Source organism: Atractosteus spatula, chromosome 3 (assembly GCF_055471065.1).
Source record: "Atractosteus spatula isolate fAtrSpa1 chromosome 3, fAtrSpa1.hap1, whole genome shotgun sequence".
Classification (NCBI taxonomy): Eukaryota; Metazoa; Chordata; class Actinopteri; order Semionotiformes; family Lepisosteidae; genus Atractosteus; species Atractosteus spatula.
Genome location: NC_142708.1, coordinates 31,524,118 through 31,543,451, shown reverse-complemented (window position 1 = coordinate 31,543,451; position 19,334 = coordinate 31,524,118). Strand labels below are relative to the sequence as shown.

At 38.8% G+C, this 19,334-nt stretch overlaps 2 protein-coding genes across 2 annotated transcripts; both read right to left on the bottom strand.

The window, feature by feature from the left end:
• Positions 1–698: 698 nt before the first annotated feature.
• LOC148837694 (proteinase-activated receptor 1-like) lies at positions 699–8,857 on the bottom strand. The gene is made up of 2 exons (XM_088912277.1): positions 8,698–8,857; positions 699–1,853 (listed from the first exon to the last, which is right to left on the bottom strand). The coding sequence occupies exons 1-2, from the start codon at positions 8,777–8,779 to the stop codon at positions 766–768; spliced, it is 1,170 nt and encodes a 389-aa protein (XP_088768403.1). The 5' UTR covers positions 8,780–8,857; the 3' UTR covers positions 699–765.
• A 2,027-nt stretch (positions 8,858–10,884) lies between these two features.
• Positions 10,885–18,495, bottom strand: LOC148837693 (proteinase-activated receptor 1-like). Its single transcript, XM_088911722.1, has 2 exons — positions 18,323–18,495; positions 10,885–13,014 (listed from the first exon to the last, which is right to left on the bottom strand). Exons 1-2 carry the CDS (start codon positions 18,393–18,395, stop codon positions 11,978–11,980), a joined length of 1,110 nt encoding a protein of 369 aa, XP_088767848.1. The 5' UTR covers positions 18,396–18,495; the 3' UTR covers positions 10,885–11,977.
• Positions 18,496–19,334: the final 839 nt, after the last annotated feature.

Genomic DNA, 19,334 nt, shown 5'->3' with positions numbered 1-19,334 from the left:
TTCACATCTCCAGCCAGTTTCTTCTTGCATGGCAGCTCAGTTTGGAAGAACAACCTGATCAGCAGTGTCTGTGAGGGATGATACATTTTCAACTTCTTTTTGATAAACTTAACCATACTCAAAGGGATATTCAATGTCTTTGATTTTTTAGACTTTTAACCTGGTTCTGCCTTTCTACATCTTTATGTCTACACACTACCAGAAGCTGTTCAATGAACTGAGTGATTCTTAAAAGTAAATTCTTTACACCTGCACTAATTTAGGTTAGCCACAGTAAAGGGGGTGATTACTTAATATACAGTAGTATACAGTATGAATATGTTGAATTTGACTTTCCAGTGTTTGATGTTTAAAGGGGAACTGCTACACTATTTTTATATTTCAGGGTTATAAAGAATCAGCATTGATAAGTGCTTTTCAAAAAAACAATAAAAGTAAAAGGTACACAGTGACTTCCAATTTACATCACAAAACATACAAAATTTCCACAGTATCTCCAGGTACGCATTCCATTTGAGTGTAATAAAATTATATAACTGAACACATGATTTATTTATCTAAATCATTTTATCCCACCTCCCAGGTCTTCACCGGTAACTTAAAGAGAAATATAAAAGCTGCTAGACCTCCAGAACTCGACAAACACAAGTATATACTACAGTATATATAAACTTTCTTATTACTATTAAGTCTAAAAATAAAAGTAAGACTGTTTTTCATTGTTCAAGTAAAAGATATTTCTTAAACACATAAAGGCATAAAATATTAATCCACCACCTTACTGTATATCAACTGCTCAAGGTTGGATTGCAAGGTTGCCTTTTTACTGTTTTGGTTGCTTCTTGATTGTGAACTGCTGGCCATCCCTCGGTTGCTCTTACACTGCAGGAGACTACAGACCTTCTTCTGATATTGTGAAGACCCAAAGTAGTAAATTACAGGGTCCAGACAGCAGCTCACACTGCCAATACACATGGAGAGAAGATAGACCATGTAGGACTTATCACTGTACCCAGTGGCAAACTGAGCATAGTGAATGAGCAAGACAATGTTAGTTGGCAGGAAACAAACAACAAAAACAGTGAAAACAGTAATGGCCATGAAGATTGCTCTGGACTTCTTGGTCATGTTGGCTGCATTGGAAGCCTTGAGGCACCGAATGATACGGACGTAACAAACAGTGATACAAATCAATGGTATGAAGAAAAAAATGGAGCAGAAAATTGAAAAGAAGTATAGGTAGTAGCCTTTAAACTCTTCGATTTTCAGTGCATCGTGGCAGGTAGTAATCCTCAGCCGTTGTAAATAAACAGTCTGCTCAGATAGGAGAATGGGCATGACTCCACCAATGGCAAGGAGCCACATGGCTAAAGACACAACCAGGGCATTCTGTTGGCTGCGCCAGGTGAGAGACTTCATGGGATAAACCACAGCCAGTAAGCGGTCCACACTCATACACATCACAAGCAGAACAGAACAGTACATGTTGCAGTAGAAGGCAAAAGTTACTATGCGGCACATTGCAGGTCCATATCCCCAGTTATTGCCATTGAAATGGTAAGAAATCTTAAAGGGAAGGAGAAGGACAAACAGCAAGTCGGCAACTGCTAGATTCAGCATGTATATCGCTGCTGGCTTCTTCGGACGAATTTTCAAGATGAACATGATGACTGCAATGGCATTCAAGGGACAGCTGATGATGAACACCAGTGTATAAACAGTAGGGATAAGAATGGTCGTCAGAGGTCCAGTGAGGTATTGTGTGGCTTCTTTTGATGTCGACATGTTGGTGTTGCCATCTGCATTTTGAACAATTGTGTTTGTGAAGACTGGGAAACCTTTGGGAACCAACTCTGACATGGAAAGATCAAATCAACAAATTAAGTTAAAGAGGAGCCTCTTTTGAGGTAGGCAGCAGAAAAGATTAATATTATAACAGAAGTAAATACTAGCTTATTTGCTATGACTTTTTCAAATGTAAAGTTTACATACAGTGCCAGTGGACATTTCTTAGCCTACACAAACTTAATGAGCTTTTTTTTATTTTTGCTCTGTAGATATCAGTACACAGGAATGTCTTTACAGAGTCCTTATAATACTGACAATAATGTTTGAAGCAGTGGCAGTTAGCAAAATTCATGTACAGAAGATGCACTATGATGACGTTTTTGATAGCTGTGGAGCTGTTAGTTCAACTGACAAGGTACTGCCCAGTTACCTACCTTGGTGATGTCTGTTGTAATTAATATAATATCTTTAAATATACTTTAAGTAAAAGACATACTGTGTATATAGTATAATATTAGTATTACATCAAGAAAACATCTAATATGTTCAAACAATATTTTGTCATGTTAATAAAAGGGTTCCTGCTATATAGTGCACTGTATAATCCATCCATAATACTAAACTGCTTTTCCATACAGATGATCAAGGAGCCTAATCTGCCAAACACAGGGCGCAAGGCGACACTGCATTATGGACAATGGACAGTTCATCACAAGGCACACACGTAAACACACATAGGGACAATTTATAGACACAAATTAAACTAGCCACCACATTTTTAGAACAAAGCAGGATAAAGAAACACTAGCAGAAATCCCACATGGACATGTGAAAACATACAAATTCCACAAGAAGGTACATCAGGCTATTATTGAACCTAAGCCCCAAAGGATGTGAGGAAGCCATACCACTGTTGTGTTCTATATCCAATCCCTGATCCAATATCCAATAATAAGTATTTATGCCTCTTATGAATACACAATTTAATAAATTGCTTCTTTGCATATATTACAAAAAGTATGGAACATTTTCTTTATTATAAAAAGAAACACTGTCACTATGTCTTCAATCTCTAACTTCCATCTTCCAAGGTGATTGTGTCTAGATGCCTAGATCCCACTCTTCCACTACATACAGCAAGGCCCTCTCACTTCCGTATGAAGTGTGCACGAAAGTAAACTATTTAGTGACTAGTGAGTCAGAGTTTTTGGCTGAAGTATCTAACCTGGCCTTTCCCTTCCAAACGAACTGCTTTAACCAGATGCTTTAACAAGTGCTGACATGCCCAGCAGTGGCAGAATGGCTGATATGTCCCAGTCTGAGTATGAAAGTAGGCTGCAGCTTCATCTCTAAACTTCACTTAGTTACTTTCTAGCAATGTGAAGGACCTAGAAGAGTGAAGATAGTCCTTCACGGACCTTTACTAATCAATTTGTCATTCCTAATGTGAAAAACTACCTAAGAGCACTGTATTTTGCTGTGGTCTTTCTGTAGTTTCTATTTATCTATTTGTTGGCAGTTCAACAGTGTTGTCGGGTTAAAGCAAAACTTTAGCTCTCTTCTGACATCCATCTGCCACTATATGTAATATCTAATATATATGCAAACACAATTAACAGCTAGAGTCGCTGTCCAAGCAGACAAAGTGACATCATCTTTTTCAGGGGGACTCCTCCATAAATAAGGTGGTGTTCCCAAGTTGTTACCAGGGACACAAGTATAGATGAAACTTGATCTGATGAAAAGGCCTTACTACTAACCATCCTCTTTCAGTGTTGTATCATCTGCTGTCATCTGCTTCCACTCCCACTTGTACTGCTGTAGGACCCATTGACTGACTCTTTCACTTCTTGGTCTGGATCTCTGTCCCCAGCTCACTCTCAATTCCCAGACAAGGACTAGTAACCATCAGGAGATTGTGGATGAACAGAGACTGACTCCAAGTCTCCCAGTCTCTCTCCTGTGCTGTGAAGTCTGGTGATATACTCTCTACCTCTGACCCAGGAGAGCCTGGAATATCTCCCCACTTCAGAGCTGTCTTCACCTCTTAGGTCAGTCACATGGGGAGACCACCAGCATGCTCTCCTCCTCTGGGTCAAAAGTTAGGATGCCCACTCTCTCATGGCTTTGAACAATTACACATTTTTCTCAGAGAAGCTTTCTGGTGGTCTCACCAGAGCTTGAGGCTGCCACACCTCTTCAGGGATGCTGCAAAATCTTCAGGTGTTCTGCTGCCTTCTGACTGGCCAGGATGCACACAGTTACTGCAGGGGGTTATGCCTTCTTGCATGCCTCACTGCTACAGTTACAGTATACCAAGCTCTGTTACTGATGGGCAGTTCAGCCAGTCTGGAGGAAAGTTAGTCCCACATGGGACTCACCCACATCACCACATGTGAAGTCTGACTTCTCCCAGTTCTTCCAACTTGGCTCCTCTGTCCAGCTGACTAGACTCTGTATCTCATGTGGGCATCTCTGTCTCCAGGACTTAATGGTAGGTACTGTACACCTCTCCTAACTGATCTGGCATTTTCCACTTCCAGGAAGCTTCCAGACATCACTTCTGATTGCTTGCCACTCTTTAAACCCAAGCAGTGAGGTCTACTTCTCTCTTGATATACAGTCTTCTCAATGTGAACATCATTGTCACCACCTAAAAGTCCACTACAGTATATATTAGTCTACTCAAGTCAGTCTGGTAAATTTCTAAAGGTGTGCAATTTCATCCAATACATCACTGAGGGAGCAGTTCCTCATTTGCTGAGGTTGCAGGCTTCCGTTTCACTATTTATATCTCCCAATTTTCCATAGATTATCCATTTTAGTATTTTGTTCCATTAAAACTGCTCAGGTAAATGGTCCTGACAGGAACATTTTTCCTAAGACTTACTTTCCTTATCTATTAATACAGTATAAAGCATATGCACAAATACTGTTATAGCAATGGCAATGTGTACATTGCTTTGTACAAATAATGTACCAAAAGAGTCCCTATAAAATCTGGCAACATTTCAGATTCACTTCCATGATAATACCTTGATTCCTACTCCACGGCATATTATATTATATATTACTTGTCCACTTTTTAGTTTTACATTAGTTTTACATAGCTGTGTTGCAGATGATCAGGATTAAAATCAATAATGCGTTAAGTACTTTTGTCTGGCTTTTTCGCCCACGACAAAAGTGTATACACTGTACTTCATCATATGAGGAGTCTACGGTACTAACTTCTACTTGTGCTCTTTCCAGCATTACTTAGCCAGATCTATTAAGTCTTTTAACCAAAACAATCAAAAGCTGGAATTGCTTTTGATACATTGTTGGTTCCTATTATGCGATGTGTTTTAATGCCTGTTTATATGCTTTCAATTTCAGTATGGAAATAACTCTACTTGTACTTCTATTGGAAGATAGCAGGATATGGTGAGCTACTGTAGTATTGTATTGATAACCTGAACCAAGCAATAAATGCACCATATGAACCTATGTGACTTCACTCACAGAATTGGTTTCTTTGCCTATTATTTCTTAATTTAGTTTTGCAATGTATTTTAGATATATTTGGGATATATTATTGCATCTGTTACATTATTTTATTATTAGTCTGCTCAGCATATACATATCCAGGGAAGATTATAATATATACAAAGTTGGCACTTTATGTAAGCACAAGAAAAGCTACCACGCAAGTAAAATAAAAGAACGATCTCACAGTTTAGCTACAAAGATGGTACTGCCACCCACATGCTCGGCAAAACAATACACAAATGTAAGAACTAAAAAATAACAGACAGCATGTACTGTGTACAAAGTAGAAATGTAATCACCCTATTGGTATGTTTTCAATGTTCAATGTTCAATGTTCAATAGGAGAACTGTAAACCATTAGTGTAACACAAAGCAGTCGTTGGGGATATAACTGAGTTCACAGACACTGTCTAAACAAATGAACTGATGCTGTTAGGTGGGCAGGGACTGAGCAGGTCCAGTTTCAGTGGGTAGTTTCTTCCAACGCTGAGGAGCAAGGAAGGACAATGAATGGGCTCCGATGTGGGTGAATGGAGTTTGAGTACATTAGAGATGATGCCGAGCGAGCTGGAGAGGGTTTAAGGAAAGAGGAGGGACAGAAAACAGGCCATTTCAAAGTGACAGACGAGATTTTGTTTGTTCTTGCCTACCACTCGTTCTTTGCCCCAGTTGTGCTAGTTCTTTACGACTGTAGCTCAGATTCAGATGTACTGCATATCAAGGTATCCAGCAGAGAGAGTGAGGAAATGGGGTGAGAAAACCAGGAATAGAAAGGACAGATAGACAGGCAGATAGTGCTGACTAGGAAGCAGGACAAGGGGGAATTTACCACAGCGCAGACCAGTCTTTGCTCAGAATCGTTAATAACCAAGGTGGCGGATTTAGCAAATATTTACTCAAGGAGAAGAAATGACATGTGCACAGCAGTGAAGACACGTGTTGGGAATAGGAGAGGAAGCAGCTGAGAGTGACACTGACGTTCTTGGCAGAGGAGGGGGATAGGGTGGTGGTAGAGTGAAGAGGAAAAGAGATCAGCAAAGGGGAGGCAGAGGAAGGAAAGGAGCGGAAGTCAGATTTTGAGTGGTTTCATTTGGGATGTGAGGGATTCCAGGTGGAAATGGCTAAGAGACAGGAAGAGATATATAAATAGACATCCCAGAGTCCCAAGTATCCCAGAGGAAAGAGAGGAAGAACTGAGCATAAAAATGAATTGAAGAGCTGAAGGAGGTGAGAGGAGTCTATGAGCAAGTGTAGAGAGTGGAAATAGCAGGGAGCCCACTGTGGTAGAGGCCTGTCTACATGTTTTGGGGATCCATGTTGGGGCACATAAAGACCAGTGAGTAAATTTTGAATCCAATGTAGGACATCTAGGAGTTCCAGTGACTTCAATCCTTCAAAGCAATGGACAAGTAGAGTGCATCCTCCTCACTTTTTAGCTCATCGGTGTGCAAGCTTGTATGCTGGTTATCTGGTTGAGTAATCTTGGGCGTAACCCTGGAGCACTGCAGGCCTGTAGACATGCCTCATAAGTGCATTGAAAGTAATGTGTTGAGAAATAAAAGCTTTGTTCCAGACCACATGATTCAAATGGAGTGAGATAAAAAGGCAATTGTGAATACATTTTGAGACTGGAACTTGCTCCTCCTAGATGAAGTACAGCCGAGCATTTTGCACCCATCAGAAGCAAGATCACTGCCTAGGGACTGGCCTTAAATGTGCAGGAAAAGATCTCTGAAGTACTTTATAGCTCGCAAATAAGGGCTTGTCAGAGCTGCACCCTAACCAACAAGCTCACTATATTGTCCATTGCAAAGAGTGGGGAGCAGAAAGAACTGAACTCCGGCTCTTCTGGTTCAGTGTGTGGTGGGGGAGCTGGAGAAGCAAAAGCAGGATTCTGCATCACTGCTCTTAGATGTAAAAGGATGTCATAGCCCCATTGACTAACCAGATTTAGTTGTTGTATGAGCACAATGAAGCAACCATAAAGGAGCAGTGGGCTAATGGTGCAATAAGAACAGATACAATATTTGTGCAGACTCGTGCAAAAATTTGTATAACCTGGAATGCTGTAAATTATGGGTAAGACTGATCTTTTTGTATTCAGATGAGGGGCTAGTGGTTAGTGGTTAGTGCTGCTATGTCACAGCTCTTGACTTCTGTATTTGTGTCTGAGCTGCCTGTCTGTGTAGACGTTGTATGTACTCCCAACAATCATGTGATTTTTCACCAGGTGCTCTGGTTTTCACCCATAGTCTATTATGATGCGGTCTAGGCCGATTGACAAGTCTAAACTGTAATGTGTGTGGGTGCCCTACTTTGGATCCTGCTTGACAAGGGCTCCAGGATATAAAGATGCAAAACAATGCCAAGACACAATGCTTTTCTCCCACAATATTTACAGACGGCATCATTTGTTTTTTCCAAGGTGAGCTGCCTCTAATTTTATGCCAAACATAAGATTGTTTCAGTAACTTTACAGTAAATGGCAAGTTTTAGTCACCTCTTCTTGTGGTTCACCCTCAACAAAGCCTTCTCACTTGAAATCCTGTTGTAAAATTCACATTGAAGTGAATGAGTGAATGGTGGTTTTCTATACTTTATATCCTGGGGATGCCAGTGTGTATTCAAGACATTCAACTGTTGGTTTTGGATTTACAGTATGTTTGCATTGCAAGCCACTTGTTTCAATATGCTTACATCATCTTCCTGGAAAGGTTGTAACTCTACCAGTTTCCTTATATTTCTTAAAATATAAGCACTACAGTAGAAACTTGCAGATTAATCATTCTGAGAATTCTTTTATAGCCTTCTTCCAATTTGTGGAAGTCAATGATCATTTCCCTGCAGTCTTTGAACAGCTCATTGTCCTCAGCCATGAAGATGATCCTACTATTAAAATATTTTTTACTTCCTTTCACATCCCAGTGAAACATGAAACCTTTAGAAGTTTCTACATAGTTGACGACCCATCCATTGCACTTTCAAAGAGCAGAACGAGTTTTTGATTAGCTTTTGTTGAATTTTATTTAAAGTAATACTTAAAGATGTAAATAAATGTGATTCTCTTTTTTTTCTAGAGTTCAGCTAATTGTTTTTTCAGGGCAAATATGATTTTGTTTGATAGTCAATTGAAAATAAAACTGATGGGCACTGTATAGAATTTGAAATTAAAATTGTATATATACAGTATATGCAACAACTCCAAAACGTTAAGGCTTTTAAACACAAGAAAAACGGTTGTGACGACAGACACTCAGTTATATTAATAATTTACTACTGTTAAAATATTAAAACAGTGTTTTAGTTTAAAATAGAAATTTAATAACTCATGCAAGTAATTTTAGTTTGTTAACATAAACTTTGTAAAATAGTACTCACCCTTGTTACTTTCAGTTGTAGCATTATGTGTGATACACGTTGGAAAAAAGGTCGTTGTTTGGAAATCCATGACAGTGGTCATTTTATCAGTCCCCGACAAAAATAAGACGTGAATAAAGAGGCGTCGTTTATAAATAGTCCAGTGGTGAAAATGTAAGAAATAAACCTACCAGCACTATATACTGTATGCTGTAATCTACAAACTGTGCAGCTTCGTAGTGAAGTGTCTTCGCGGACGCTTCGGTTCTCTTAAAAAATTGTGTCGGCTGTAAAACACCCACAGTGCATAAAACAGTGATGTCAGTGTAGAATCTTGAATCAGACTATGATATACGTGACAAATGATATTGCAACTACGAATCTCTAGGAGATAAGAATCAAATTACCAACAAAAGGGGATTTCAATGTATGCAGGGAAATATTAAAGTAATTGCCCTCTCGTTCTCAGATGTTTAAACTCCTTCTTGTTAGCAATCAAACACACTTCTAAAGCCTCACAGATATAATTTATGTCAGTTGTATTTTAAGGTACGTTTCTAGCACTGCGCTAATCAGGGAGGTTCCTTAAATAACCCCCGACTTCATAGGAAAGACACTTTATTTTTTTTCTGCTCATACAGTAAATATTTGCATGGGGTTTGTAATCAATACTGACCTGTTACTAACGTACAGTACGAGTTGCAAAGATACGGTGGTTGCTGAAAATATAGCTTATATAAATATAAGTGGACTTAAGGAAAAAGCAAATGTTCGTTGTGTAAATGTATCGATACGTTGGATTTGCTACGTGTGTCTTTTATCAAGAGTTTTCTAGTCACAAATAAGGGTCCCAATTCTTAGTCATGAGAACATCAAAAACGAGAGGAGTCCGTTTATCCCATCTAGCCCTTTTGGTTATAAAAAAACAGGGCGTTGACTACAGACGCACGGCAGGTTAGTTTAGTCAGCTCTTACACAGCAAGTCAGCAAGTTGAGGACTGTATAATCTTCTGTGTGGCGAAGTTATTAATAAATAAAAATCAAAAAGACACAAGGCCATCCAGAAATTTCTGGAGAGCGTATTTACAGGTTTGTGATCCTTTCTAGTGCTCTCTCAAGATCATCAATCAACACTTCATTGGAGTTAAGGTCAGGGCACTGGTGAAAAGCATGTTTACTTTCAGGTTTACTCTGTTTTTAGAGGCGTTATGTTCATCCATTACTTAAGTGCTGCAGGTGGTTGGGGCGTTACATGATATAGGTTTCCATGTGTTGCAACACCTTATATCATAACAGGATTATAAAAATAGTTTGACTTCTCTTTTAAGTAATTTCCTCCTGCTGCCATGGCCACATTCATTTCCATGGTTATCATTTTTTCTGTAACTACAGGTTGCAGTCTGCACATCATAGGACTTCTTTGACCTTCCAGTCTCAAGAAGGTTTTTGATTTACCAGTGTGAAATAGGATATATAATGAAAACACAAGGTTCATCCATAAAGGGCAAGTATTAGTAAAAGCAAAACAAGATTTCCTCATTCATATTCTTGTAATACACAAGCATAATACACAATGTGATCTAAAGAAGAAGAAATTGTCTCTAGTTTAATCTAAATTTATTAGAAGTTGTTTGTTTCTAAATTCAAAAATGTATATTTTTGCTTTATTACATACCCACCCATTCTAGAATTTTCTATTTTGTCAACATGTCATGGCCTTTTCCGACACACTTAGCAGAACTAAATTAATTGCATACGGCTGCTTGGCGAATCTGTAGGCTGCTGCGGAAATTGGCCTTTGTGTCTATGTGTAGCCTAAATGGACTGGCATCCCATCCTGGATTGGAATACATGAAGCAGATTTTCATCTCTCGACCACCTTTTCATTTCCCCCATACCCCTTCTCTTTCTTTATTTTCTTCCCTGTCTCATTTCTTTGCCTCCTCTTCCTGCTTTGTCCATTTGAGCTCCCCCCTAACCTCTCCAGACTACTACTGTATGTGATATGCAAATGTGAGAGCTTTTAACATTTTCCTTCCCACATTTTATTATCAATGATCAATTTGAAAGTTTTTCAAACTTTAAATAAATACATACACATGTACCTGTAAATGTGCAAGACAGCTAGTGGAAGCAGGGATTTATTTTTCTGGAAACTAATAAACAACACTTACTACATGAATCTGCAAATTGTTTTTTATTGTTTTAAACAATTTAATTTTTCTGTTAAATGATTTATACATAGGAATCTTGCAGAGCTCTCGAAACCACTGTTATCTGAGTAAAGCATTACAGGAGTACATCTTACACAATTCTCCATATGCAATTGTATTCTTTACGGTATAGCAGAATATACAATTCATGAGGCAAACACTGGTATATTACATGCTGAAAAGAGAAGAAAGAAAACACAACGTTTCGGCCGTGTAGCCTTCTTCAGGTGTGAGAAAGACAGGGCAGTAAGCAAAGGTAATGTAGCGGGAGAAGAAAAGCTGGGAGAGAGGAGGAGCGAGAGGCGGGAGCAGGGGACAGAAAGAGAGGCCAATCAGGAGGTGTGAAGTCGGGATAGGTGAAGAGAGGTGTGAAATGAAACCTACAACGAATAGAGAGAATTTAGAAGAAAAGTAGCCTGTCATTAAGAGAAGGGGGAAGGGCGAAATAACATTATGACCTAAGTAATGCCAGCCACACGCTCAGATTTAAAAAAAATATTGTAAATGAACAGAACCATGAAACTGAGGTTTTTACTAATTCCAGAAGGAGACTTGGGCTCAATAATAACCTGTTATCTGGATCATTCAACACAAAATGAAAGTCAAATCAGAGATAATGAAAGTTTTGGGACCAAATTTTTAATTATTTAAAATTTTAATTTGGAAATATTTACCAAAGCCCTCTATTAAGCCCTCTACAAAAATGAAGCAGATCACATTTCTTGTTATGGTAAATAAACACATTACAAATCCATTTGGAAGTCCAGTATTGATTACATTCTATACTTAATATCCATTACTTACACATCATTCTCATTTATAATTAATATTACCATATGTATGGTGAAATTGCATTAAAAGAGACAAGCCCTGTATTTGGAAAGCACAACTCCTTTCACAACATTTGACATTTATAATTATTTACATCAATATGGCTTATAATTTAATTATAATACACCGGAATAAAAGGAGAATATTTCAATTTATCCTTGAAACCATTTACCATGTTTTGGGTGTATCATATTTCTATCAACAAATCCTATCAAGCCGAGGTGTTCAAACAATCACTATCTTATGCTGATCAACCTTTATTTTAAGGTTTTCATTTCACTGCTCCAGGTTCTTTCGGATTGTGTGCTGCTGGTCGTCTGTAGATTACTCTTACACTGCAGGAGACTATGGACTTTCTTCTGGTATTGTGAAGACCCAAAGTAGTAAATTACAGGGTCCAGACAGCAGCTCACACTGCCAATACACATGGAGAGAAGAAAGGCCATGTAGAACTTATCACTGTATCCAGTGGCAAACTGAGCATAGTGAATGAGCAAGACAATGTTAGTTGGCAGGAAACAAACAACAAAAACAGTGAAAACAGTAATGGCCATGAAAATTGCTCTGGACTTCTTGGTTCTGTTGGCTGCATTGGAAGCCTTGAGGCACCGAATGATACGGACGTAACAAACAGTGATACAAATCAACGGTATGAAGAAAAAAATGGAGCAGAAAATTGGAAAGAAGTAAAGGTAGTAACCCTTAAGCTCTTCAAGTTTCAGCACATCATGGCAGGTAATAATGCCCAGTTCCAATACACTGACAGTCTGCTCAGATAGGAGAATGGGCATGACTCCGCCAATGGCCAGCAGCCACATGGTGCAACACACAATCATGGCATTCTTCCGTCTGCGCCAAGTGAGAGACTTCATGGGATAAACCACAGCCAGTAAGCGGTCCACACTTATACACATCACAAGCAGAACAGAGCAGTACATGTTGCAGTAGAAGGCAAAAGTTACTATGCGGCACATTGCAGGTCCATATCCCCAGTTATTGCCATTGAAATGGTAAGAAATCTTAAAGGGAAGGAGAAGGACAAACAGCAAGTCGGCAACTGCCAGATTCAGCATGTATATCGCTGCTGGCTTCTTCGGACGAATTTTCAAGATGAACATGAAGATTGCAATGGAATTCAGGGGACAGCTGATGATGAACACCAGTGTATAAACAGTAGGGATAAGAATGGTTGTCAGAGGTCCAGTAAGATATTCCTTGGCCTCCTTTGTTATGTTCCCACATGTTGTATTATCAACAGGGCTGAAAATCAATGGAAAACTTCGAACTTGGGTCCCTGAAATGGAAAAATACAATTAATGGATTAGTTCAAATTAATTAAAGTAATAAAATGTATTCATTGTCATTACCACTTTAGGAGGCAGGGGTAATGATAATGATGATGAACAAAACTAAGCATTAATAAAAAGCAATTGTCACGAATGTCGGAAGGGACGAACCCATATGCATAACAGCGGAATGGGGGATTAGCCCGGACTCAGCAGTTCAGGAGTCGAATAGAAACTAGGGCTGGGCGATAATTCGATAACGATAATTATCGCAATATAATTTTCCTCGATATAATTTTAACAAAAGTTCGATAAATGTTCGATATATATGTTTATGCTTTGCACATGATATGCGCATGCGCACAAAATACTGCACGAGTGCGCGTGCGTGTTGCAGACCGGGCAGCTAATGTGGTGTTGTTTACCCACACGGTGGTGGCTGACAGGATTGTAGTTAGAGTGGAGAAATGAGTGACACTGAAGCAAATGTAGCGCTGCCAACGACCAGTTCGAAGGACGGTGACATCGTCGACAGAAAAGGTCATTCAACTTCGGTAATTTGGAGATATTTTGGCTTTTTACGATAAGACATAAAACAGAGCACTTTAAACTTTGCAGTCTTTCTGAGCCATCTTCTATGTGTGTTTTATCACACTGCAGTATTTAATTTTTCTATTAAGATATTTATTTTGTAAATTTTACTCATGCATATTTTGACATAAAAAAGACTTGAATACTCTCTACCTCAGATTTGTTTCTGCTGTTTGGCAAGTGTTTGTTGTGTTCTTAAAATAAAGAGTTGTTTAATTTACCAATTAACTGTCTGGTTTCTTCGTTACCACATTTATCGTGGTAATTATCGATATCGACTGATATGAAAATATTTATCGTGATAATGTTTTTGGCCATATCGCCCAGCCCTACTAGAAACCAAAGCCCTCAGGCAGCGTACTCAGGGTCTCAGGACATCCGAACATCAATGCTGAGCGAAGGTGAATCAGTGACCCGGAAATATATAGCCCCAGAAAGAGAGACACCAAAAGGACAGCAAAGCACCGGAAGCTAGGGACAGGACAGAGTAGGAGCGCCCTCTGGCTGCAGAAACATCTTCATGTTAGTTAAGAGATTTGCAAATGCTCAGGTTGCTCAGTGACAACTTTTTTCTTTTTAATTAATTTTTTTCATTTGCTTTTGAAAACACGACTGTTTAAGCAAATTACATTATTGATCCCGCATCACGGTACTGCTATAGTTTTCAAGTTCGTAATGTATAAAAAGTAAAATCAGAACAGTAAAAAAGAACTACTGTATATGTGAGTTTCCTATCTTATGAAATAATTAAATAAACTTCACAACATGGGAAGCACTGCAAGACAGATCATTTTACCTACACATTTGAACTGCGTGACATGAAATATAATGAAGGGAGAGAAGCGTAGAGAATAAAATGAATTAATCTGTCAATATTCTTGAAACTGAGTGAAATGTTACTGGGTGGCATGGTGTACTGTATATATTCATTATATATCTAAGACTAATAAAAAGGAGTCTCATTCTATATTCAAGCGCAACCAGTAGGTTCCTTCACTGTCAATTTTGCATAGAACACATGTGTTCAGAGGGGTGGCAGGGTGGAAAAGTGGTTAGCATTGTCTCCTCGCAGAGCTGGGACCCTGGGTTCATTTCCTGACCTGGGGTACCATCTGAGTGGATTCTATATGTTCTGCCCATGTTTGTGTGAGTTTCCTCTGTTCTCCGGTTTCTGATATACTGTACTGATAGGATTGTTGCCTTCTGAGAAAAAATGTCCCTGGTGTGTGCGTGTATCTGCGTGTTACTCTCCTGTGACCCTGAATTGGGTGAAGGGGCTAGAAAATGGAAGGATGGATGATCAAATGTTTAGCAAGTCATCAAAAGACGAAGAGAACATCTGCACACTCACAGCTTTCACATATTCAATGCTGACCATCCACTGTCCTGCTGCAATCACTGTACTCCACACCAAAGAAGGACAACAGCCATCTCCACAGTCAGAGCTGTATAAGTGCATAGAACTATTTGCATTTCAAACAATGATTATCAACTACTGCAAGCTTCCAGCTACACAACTTGGATTACAGGTCTTGCAGAAATCCCATCCTAATATTTTCAGTAAAAGCAATGAAGCAACAAATCCATGACCATTATAAAGTAGTTAGGAGGAGCTACTGGATGTCTACCGTCTTAATCATGCTCATCAAGTAGCAGCTTAATGTAGTTATACATTTGTGCAATTAAGTAAATGGTTTATCAGGTCTTTTCAGTCAACAGATCTTATGCTCATTGCATCTATCTGGCTCTTTCAGTTGCGAACCTAGGTTTCAGGCTTGGGAAGGCAGGGACAATCTTATTTTTGGAGTGCAACAAGAGCCCTCTTACAGTTTGCTGGTGTGGTCATCTGAAAAGGAAGATCTAGCAGAAGGAACGAATTGCTGGATAGTGAGACATTGGTGGGTAAAATTTCAAAAACTGTTAGAAGCTCTTGCAAAAATGTACTTAATTCTTTTCAGGAAGACACAGTTTAGGGACGTACATCACAGAATGGACACTGATTTTCCAACATACAGTTTATGGCTCTTAACCATTTTGTCTGTGGCCACAAGGCAACCATTATACTGCCTGGAGAAGGGGTTACACCACTACATTCTAAGTGTCAGGACACTTAAACATTAATGTCTTGAAATTAATGATCTGTTCGCACACTATCATGCACAGGCTGCATTCATAGTCCTGCATTATCCTAAATAACCTGTGCTCACTGTCCTGAATATGCTTAGGACTGGACAGATATTCAAGTAATTACCTCCCAGAGGGAACCTGGATGCAAAGGCAACACGAAAGGAAGAGGAAGAGGAGGGAGGAGGATGGAATTCAAAACACTTAGACGTGTGTGTTCGTGGTTAGGGATTAAATAGGAAGGAGAAAATTGAATCACAGAGGAAGGGGTTGAGCACACAGGGAACCAATAGGTAGAACGGGAGGATCCTTATGCGTAGCCTTGAATCCTGCAGAATGTAGAGTAGCGCAGGGACAATATCCAAAACACATAATCCAGGGGCTTGGTTGATTGGAGAAGCAATAAGTGCAGTAACCAGGGAAATCGGAGAAAGACAATCCAAAAAACAAAATCCAAAGAGCGTGGTCAAAAAAGGCAGGAGCAAAGATTAGGAACCAAGAGGTCAGTCAAAAAGGTTGAAACACACACAAGAGAATACTACAGGAAGCTTCTCAATAGTGAGCCTGGGTTGGTGCATGAGGGAACTTTAAATACTGAAGGGAGAGGGACATGGTTGGATAATTAGTCCAGGAGTGAGAATTTGTGGAATCTGGTGCATGTGAGAATGTGATGGGTTCAGTTTAGGAATGAGATTGTGAAACAGTGGGTTTGGGAATGTAACGGTGTTTGAGAGAGAGTGTGCTGGGCATGACACATAATGTATAAGCCTAGTAATGAGTAACACCAAAGAAATATACCCTCTATTTTATAATGTTCTTACAAACCACTTCATCATACTGCAGGCGTCTCCTTTGCTTGAGATGGACTATCTACTTTTAAACACTTTGGGAAAATGTCAAGTTTTGTTTCTTTCAAGGAAAAGAGAAGAAGTTTCATTTCATGAGTTTCAGAGAACCGTGTAGGACTGGGTCATTTGGTGGGCAAGTAATTTGAGAAAGTTACAGATTTGTATTAACTTCACAAGGAGAGAGAAAGGTTGACTTTTGGGAATGAGGCTACCATTAATTGCAGATTATAATAACCTGTCTTCAGTAATACAGAAGAAAGTTATACATGGTAGTATAGTTTACAGGGTGGTGGAGTTGGAGTCTACAACGATAGCTGGGGGGAGGGGTGAGCAGTCAAGTTCAAATGATCTTCAGCTGTCTTAAATCGAAGTAATTTCCTAATTTTCCGTCCATCCATTATCTAACCACTTTATCTAATACTGGGTTGCAGGGTAGCCAGAGCCTACACTGGCAAACAATGGGCACAAAGCAGTTTACACCTCAGATGGGACACCAGTCCATTGCAGGGCACACACAGACACAGACACGAACACGAACACACTCACACCAGGGCCAGCTTTCCCAGAAGCCAGTAAACCTACAGTATGTCTTTGAACTGTGGGAGGAAACCGAGCACCCAGAGCATGGGGACTGAATACAAACTCCACACAGATATTCCATCCCAGGTCTGGAATTGAACCCACTGCCCCAGCACTGCAGGGCAGCAATGTTAACCACTGCACCTCCATGAAGCCCTTTCCTCAGTTTAAAAAAATAATACTCTGTGGAAGTCTTTTTCTCCTTTGTATAAGTCTTCTGCATTCCTGCCGTACTGTATGTACCTGTAATCTCTTCCTTTGCAGCTATCTCTTGGTTCAAACCTCTCTCTGCTTGAGGGTCCCAGTTTCCTCCTTCTACAGCAAACAGGTTGGCCCTCAGTCAAATTTACTATTGTATAAGGAAACACTCAATACACTTTTTTCAGTAAGTGTAATGCTTAGATGTTGCTATGCTTGGCAACATTTGAATTAGTAAAGAAGATTTGAGAAAGCAATGACACAGCAATGCATTTTACTTATTATTAGGCTTTGTTTTTCAGATTCAAAATGACTTGCTTTTTCTCAGAAGGGAAAAAACTATTGGAATCTGAAGTCTTTGTAATATTAAAGATAATTATAATGATATTTATATTATTTTTCAATTATTATTATAAATATTTACCTGTTATATTGCTTTCGGCTCATGCTTTAATTACTGTAGATTTGACTTTTTTTTACCAAACACTATCTCTAAGTATAAAAAAAATTAGAAGGTATTTTCATTGTATGCATATATTATATGTTACTGAAGCCACATAACAGTGCACAACAGCAGCCAAAAAGGCGCTCAGGCCACTTTATGAGTGAAAATGTTGAAAACTGATAAAGAAGAGCTGATAAACGTATTGCAATTTTACTTGTATTCATACTTTGTTGAATTTTATTTTCAGTTTTTATCAAGCATGTTCAGACAAGTCTAAGGCATTTAGATGTCTGTTTCTGAGCTCATTTGAGTAAATTCATATTTACATTGTGTCAACTATAGTTGTTAACTACACTGTACAACATACAGTATGTGAAGAAGAAGCATTTCATTTCCCGTTTCAGTCTACAAGTACTAATTTAGCATATATAAATATAGGCATATGCGATTTGTACAATCCATTTGTTTAATAAAATATGCACGGGAAAGTACTGATTAAATAACAAAAAAATGTTTAAAAAGTTTTCTCACCTTTCAATTGCTGTTCAGTTTTGCCAGAAAGTGTTACAAAAATTAAAAGAAAGATTACTGTATTGAAGCCCATGGTCGTTGTGTTTGCAGTCCTTCTGTTACGTAGTTCTTTGGAAAAGGAAATTATGAAGCCTACACGAGTAATCAACAAAATTATAGCGCGGAGATACTGAAACGCCCTACATCTCTTGCCAGTGCGCTCTGCGAGCTGTCAGTATTACAGTTTCCTTGTATTTATAGCATTACGCAGTGCTGGTTTCTACCTCTGGGATACAAACTGAATTACACGTAGGAAAATAAATGACCATCAATAATGAATAGACCTCAATAGACCGATTTCGTCAAAGTTTCCCATTAAATAGAGTATACAGAACAGTATAGAAAGACCATATGAAAGAAAAAAAGACTTAATTATTCACCTGTGTTCAAATCAGCTGAGAGTAGTAGAAGTTACAGTTAGTAACCACAGTACATATATTCACGTATACAGTAATATTGTAACAATATGCATATTATTAAATATTAATACACAGTACCTTCCAGGGTACTGAGATATTTGATAGAAAGACTAGTTTCTTGAAAAACATAGGTAGAAACAAAATCAGAAAAAAGGAGAAAAAATCATGTTCTAAGTTATGAAGGTTTATCTTGGCTATGATAATTTTTCTGTGGTTGTAAACTTTAGGTTTGGTGTTTCATTAAATATATTGAATTCCGGACCTGGGGTGCTATCTTCATGGGGTTTGTATTTTCTTCCTGTGTTCAAGTACGTTTCATCGGGGTGCCCCAGTTTCTCCCCTCAGTCAAAAAACATTCTACAAGGTTAATTGGGTTCTGGGAAAATTAACCTAGGTGTGAGGTGTGTCTGTGCCAATGTACAGTATGTCCATCTGCCCTGTGATGGACCGGCGTCCAGTCCAAGGTGTATCTCACCTTGCACCTGTTGCTTATATTATTATTATTATTATTATTATTATTATTATTATTAAAATGAGTGGAAGGACGGATACAT